At 34.0% G+C, this 6,023-nt stretch overlaps 1 protein-coding gene across 4 annotated transcripts in view; it reads left to right on the top strand.

The window, feature by feature from the left end:
- The first annotated feature begins 1,359 nt into the window (after window positions 1-1,359).
- Window positions 1,360-6,023, top strand: part of golga2 (golgin A2) — a 19,236-nt gene continuing 14,572 nt past the window's right edge. For 2 of the 4 annotated variants that reach the window (XM_024299116.2, XM_036214546.1), the window contains exons 1-2: window positions 1,361-2,047; window positions 4,644-4,784. In XM_024299116.2, the coding sequence (XP_024154884.1) occupies window positions 1,961-2,047; window positions 4,644-4,784 (228 nt within the window). In that variant the 5' untranslated portion in view covers window positions 1,361-1,960. Of the gene's footprint in view, window positions 2,048-4,643; window positions 4,785-5,649; window positions 5,719-6,023 lie in introns of all 4 variants that reach the window. The other 2 variants (XM_024299117.2, XM_024299115.2) reach the window with 2 other exon arrangements.

A 6,023-nucleotide genomic window follows, 5' to 3' on the forward strand; every position in this document is an offset into this window, starting at 1 on the left:
AGTAAATATTTGTTATATTCAGTTATGTTCTTTAGTAAATATAAACTTGTTGGCAAAAAAATAATTTAAGCTTCATAGTCATAAAACACATATCACTTATGATTAACCTTAAACCTATAGCCTCCTTCTTAATAATTATTTCAGATGAGGTATATATATTTTCTTTTTATTTGAATCAGATTTCATTTCTAAATACTTTAACTATTCACTTAAAATGTATGTTATTTTTAAATATTTGCTTTACATTAACCATAGGTGAGATACGTAGCAGTCTAAGCCTCAGAATCTTGTAAAATATGTAATACAGTGGCGAGAATCTTCTTAAGGTTTCCTGTGGGAAATACAGTTTCCTGTTGAAACCTGTATACTCTCACTGTCTGTAATCTGAACATGAAAAAACTTTCATTTTCTATTAACAGGCATATAATTTGAAAGAATAACCGTATGTGACGTCCTAAATTTGTATTTCTCATTTTTAAAAAATATTTCCTTTCTATGATTCACTTCATTTTGAGCTTTTATCAAAATATTACCAGTAATGTTAAATCTCTTGTTCATATCCTATATATCCTGTTTGTTATTAATAGATAACTTCATCAGTATGACGTTGGTTAATTTTTTGTCTAGATAACTACAATCGGTACTCTACTTTTTTAAACACCAGACTTTATGGCTGGAAGATTATTGAAGCTACTGACCAAAGGAAAGTTCTCAGAACTGACTAACCTGAAGTGCAAACATATTAAATATTAAAATTAGTCCCATTCCATGACATTTTTTGTTCTTCACAACATAGCTTGAATTTTAACTATCAAAGTTTCAGTTAGTTTAAACAGAACTTCAATGAGTCAAACTAAAAAAAAAACAAATATGATTGCCTTGACTTAATTCATCTCATTTAGTCATCTCATTCAAACTGTTCTGGCTTTAAATATTGTCTTCTAACATCTTAGTCTGTGCCTGAATGTTACTGAGCCTTGTGTTGTTTCACAATCTTTAACTTTCTTTTGTTGGTGTGTGTGCATATACACAGCTGCATTGTCTTTTATGGTTTTCTGTCTTTAACTAAGTTGAGATTTATTTTCTTTTACAAAGATCCATCAGTCTTTACAGTATCCTGTGTTGTTCTGAAAATGACTGACTGAATGAATGAATGAATGAAACAATAGCCAATTCTGAATGACACAAACCAATTCCCGTTTTGCTGAGTGTCATAAATGTTTGAATAAATTCTCTAATAAATAATAAATTCAAATATCCAAAGATTTGATGGCTACAAGTTGATGTGTAGGATATCTGGCATATATCCTACACATGTAAATTTTCCTTTTTTACCTGTTAATTTAAATCTCAACACTATTTAGTGGTTTGGTAGGTGTTAATGAGGAGCCCTGCCTTTGATGGAACCATTGGATGCAACACTCTTTTTAGGTCTTTGTGTGCAAAATATAGGTTTCATTTAGATCTTCTTTTTTTAACACGCTATACTATTAAATACATCAATATTTTTTTTTGTTCATAACTATGGGGAGAACTTTTAACACAAAACCTGAATTTCCATACTTGCTTGTAATCAAATGCTAATCATAATCCTGTATTTTTTTTTCTTTTTGTAAAATTTTGGCTTATTTTTCAGATACACAATGCTTTTTTAATTATTTTTTTATGTATTTTAACGCGTTGCAGCTACAAAGTATCACTTCACTTGGTTAATCTGATATATATTTCTTTTTGTAATGTCATTTTATTTCTCAAATTAATTGGTATTGTATATATTTATTTTTATTGCATAAATGCATTTTTTAATTTTCTTATTTATAGCATATTTATGAAATTATATTTATAGTAAAATGCAGAGAATTATTTTGTAATGGGAATATTTATAAGTGAAATTGTAACAATCCACACAGGTGGAGCTTAGCGCCCCCTGCTGGCTGAGGTGCCTCCAGGCACAAGACTGATGACGTGGTTTGTTCGGTTTGTTCACCAGAGTAGCAGGATGGCCGACCAGAGTAGGCAAATAAAACTCGCTGCAGCTAAAAAGAAGGTAAAGCGTTTCAGAACTGATCTGTTATGCTTGTGATGGGAAACCAGGGTTTCTTATGGTGTTGGAAAATCTGTTCACGCTTGTTTCTTTGTGTTTTGTTTCATTTCTTGGCGGTGTATGGGTGTTGTCATTACACGTCGACCGAGCGAGGGGCTGTCGCTCGTACCGCCTCTCGAGCTCACGCTGAAAGCTTTATCGTGCAGGGAAACCCGGTGTTTCTTTTGGGGCCTCGACTGATGGCATTAACCTTCCCAGATTATGTAGACTATTCTTAGTTCGGAGAGGCCTTCACGGCATTTCACGCCATTTAGTTACTAAGCGTTTGGCTCAACTTGCGGTGTTTAGCTAACGGTTTGACTTGTCTTCCAGCAAGCATTTTATTTAGCCTTCAGAAAGCCTTGTATGCTAACTCTGTGGCAAGTTGACATTAGCAAAGTGGCTACCCACCTATAGAATAGTTCACTGCGTGTCAAAGTGTACCCCAAATCACAGAAATCTAGATAGTTTCCCCCGTTCTTACGTAAAATGTTTGTAACCTAACGACGACGTGTTACTAATTCTCATTTTTAAGCTAGCAAAGTAGCATTGTAGTGCAGTTAGCTGAATGGGATGACCCGGTCTGTTTTGACAGCTGACACCCCTCTTTTCCTTCCTGCCAGGCAGAAAATGTGTCCCATCAGCTGTGAAATGGTAGCTTTTGGTCACGAGTGGCCAACATCTCGGTCCAGACGACAAATAAGCGATTCTTTACAACTTCTAAGTCAAGGAAACATCTTTTAGCACGTAAACAAATTAGCATCAGCTGCTATATGACAGCATTTAAACAGCACATGCTGGAATTTACTATAGCTAAACGGCAGATTGCGAATGTTAGCATCAAACATTTCAAATTACTTTTCAATATTTTATTTTGAAATTTATATATTTTCTGCTTTTGTTAAATTAAAATAATCTGCCGTGAGTTCATTTTGGGACTACACTGCAATTTAAAAACACAAGATTTCATCAATTTTAGCTTAAAAAAAGATTTATTCATTTGAAAATGTATATTTTAAAATTCAATTTTAACAATCCTTTGCATCTAAATTTTGGATATATATTTCTAATTTATCTTTTATCACCAGAAAAATAGGCCTTAAATATTTTTAACTTAGGGTTATCAAGCAGCCCCCTGTGTTGGTTTAGTTTTGAAGCATAGAATCTACCATCATTTTGTGGTTAAATGTTTGTATTCTTATTTCTCAATCGTGATGTTGAGATATTTGAGGTATTGACCAAGACTGGGAGGAGTATCTTTTGGTTTTCTCCTAGTGTTAATGTATTTCTGTAGACATTTGACAGATAGTTGTGATCATAGAGGCATTCTAGTAGAGTTGTAATGATCAGCAAGATTTATATACTATAGGAAATTAGCAGCAGTAACATGTAATATTAGTGCAAAATCTACAGAAAGATTATATGTAGTTGCACAAGTCTACAATACCCTGCTATTAAAAATTCTGCTATTTGCTCAAAGTTTTTTTTTTTTTTCGTTTAAAGCAGAGATTAATTAGATAACAAGCAAACAAAAAATACAAGTATAATATCTTCATTTCCCCCAGAAATTTTACTTCCAAATCAAAAAAAGAACTAAAGTATGTGACAAATTTTAATGATCTTTTTTTGTCATATGGGTTCAGTTTTTTCTGCTGCTTAAATAACAAAATATCTATAAAGGCTGATTATGATGAACCAGAGGCATTTCAGTCTACTTTAGGCTCCATCTTATGTAGAAAATCCATCACAGAGCTGCGTGGTTTGCTCAGTTGGGAGGGAATGCTGTACAGTAATTCACAAAGGGCAATTTCAAAGTTAGGAAGACGGTTGGCGCCTGGCGCACAACCTCCACATTGTCAGGTGACCTATAGTCATTATGAAACCCAGACGGATGATAGAAACAACAGCTATAGCCTTAAGAAGGGTTCACTAAATGAACTGGGGAAGATTTAGCTGTTTTGGACTGTATTGATACACATTATCAACTTTTAAAAATCTTTATGAAGAAATGCAGCTTTTTTAGGGTTTTACTTCCAAAATAAATGTTTTTGTGTAGTGATATTTAGAAATTATTTCCATAAAATATCAACATAGAGGGAGGTCAAGAGTACAAGTTGCCATAATATCTGTCTGGGTTACTTTCTGAGCTCACGGGTGCTATCATTCTCAAAATGGAATCATGTTCATTCTAATCTCTGGACTCTGAGAAGCATCTTTTCTAGCTCCCATATGAGATTAAAATGACATTGTTCAACTGAACACATATGGAAAACATTCTTGCAGCTGCTGCACTTTTGGTTTGAATTGAACAATGCTTTGACGGGTTGTGCACCTGATCTTGTGATCTATCACACCGTTCTAGAAAGGTTTGATCAGAGTTGACACTGAACTTGGTAGACATTTAAACTAGATTCAACATGTGTATTGTTGCTTTTGAGACTGCACTTATTTTATAATGACAAAAGTTGTGGCAAAATCTAATTATTTTAATATTTGGCTTTCTGATGGTTTATGCATCGCTGTTCATCTGCATGTTTTCATTCACAAATGTGTCTCCCAGCTGAAGGAGTTTCAACAGAAGAGCTCTCCTGCTCCTGGAGGAGGGGAAAAGGGTGGTGGTGGTGGAGCAGGGGCCAAGAAGAAAAGGAAAATGAAGGGCCAGACTGATGCAACGTCTGCAGACAGAGACTCTCCTGACACAGTAAGTTTATGAAATAAATCTTATTTAGGTTTATTCAGTGGTCAAACTCTTCTGTTTTATAGTTTATTCAAACAAGGGATTTTAAAAAATACTTATCTTATTTTTGGTTATTAGATTGCAAGTTAAAGTGTTGACAACTGTGTTGCTTTTAGAAGCTGTTTTATGTATTTATTTCTTCAGTTGTGCTGCTTTGTGAAAGGTGTTCTAAGTGCATAATATTTGGTTAGTTGTATAACTATATTGTGTATGTACTCAAGACTTGGTGTAAAGTGTTATAATACCACCAAGGACACACACAGATCAAATATAGCTGGAATCAGTCATTGCCAGACTCCAGGATTAGCGATGTCTGAAAAAGTTTTCACCTTGATGTACAAAAAGAATGCAATCCAGTAACACTCAAACTGATAAACACTTGTTTATTTCAAGCCAGCAGCAAAAAGAACGAAAAAAAGTAAATTATGAAAAAAAAATATGTAGATTTGCATAGGATCAGGGTCAGTTAATGAACTTTTAGTTATGCACAGCTCTAAATTCTCCTTAAACAACACATTTTAGTTCAGATTGTGCTGCACAATTGGTTAATTGGCTTTTCTGCTTTGTCACCATGGTTACATATTAACATTTTTTACATTTTTTTTTTGCTGCAACTAAATAAAAAGTTCAATTTAGGAAACCTGTACCTCATTTAAAATCACATTTATGTGGCTGACCTGACAGTAATTTTAAGAACACTTGCTAAGCTCTCTTTCTTCCTTAATTAGATAGTGGTACCTGCTTCTCTGTCCTTTTTTTCTTTATCCCGTCGTCTATAATAGTTCCTTGCTCTGCCACATCTCTCTGTCTTTTGCTCTTTTCCCTGTAGTTTGACAGTTTTCTGAAAGCTCTTAGTCAAAGCAATGGAGTAGTCCTCTCACCTAATGGCAACTGTCAGGTGAGCATCTGTCTCTTTCCGCTCTGCTCCTTTCATTTATTACTACTCCTGATGTAAATAGAGGAGACATTTTCTTTTTCCTTTTTTGGTGTTTGATATTCTATTGAGTTGTATATTTTTTTTACACCTCAATAAACCCAACACTTACATGCATGTGAAGTGGACTCTTCCCCTTTTTGCAGCTATATCAATAATTTGCTGAGCGAACTGTGCATGTTTTTCTTTCTGTAAGATATGCATTTTGAGAAAAATTTAAGGTGACATTTTTTTTGCAATCTCTCGAATAACAGATTTGATCAAAATTT

The sequence above is a fragment of the Oryzias melastigma genome, linkage group LG12 (genome assembly GCF_002922805.2).
Source record: "Oryzias melastigma strain HK-1 linkage group LG12, ASM292280v2, whole genome shotgun sequence".
Classification (NCBI taxonomy): Eukaryota; Metazoa; Chordata; class Actinopteri; order Beloniformes; family Adrianichthyidae; genus Oryzias; species Oryzias melastigma.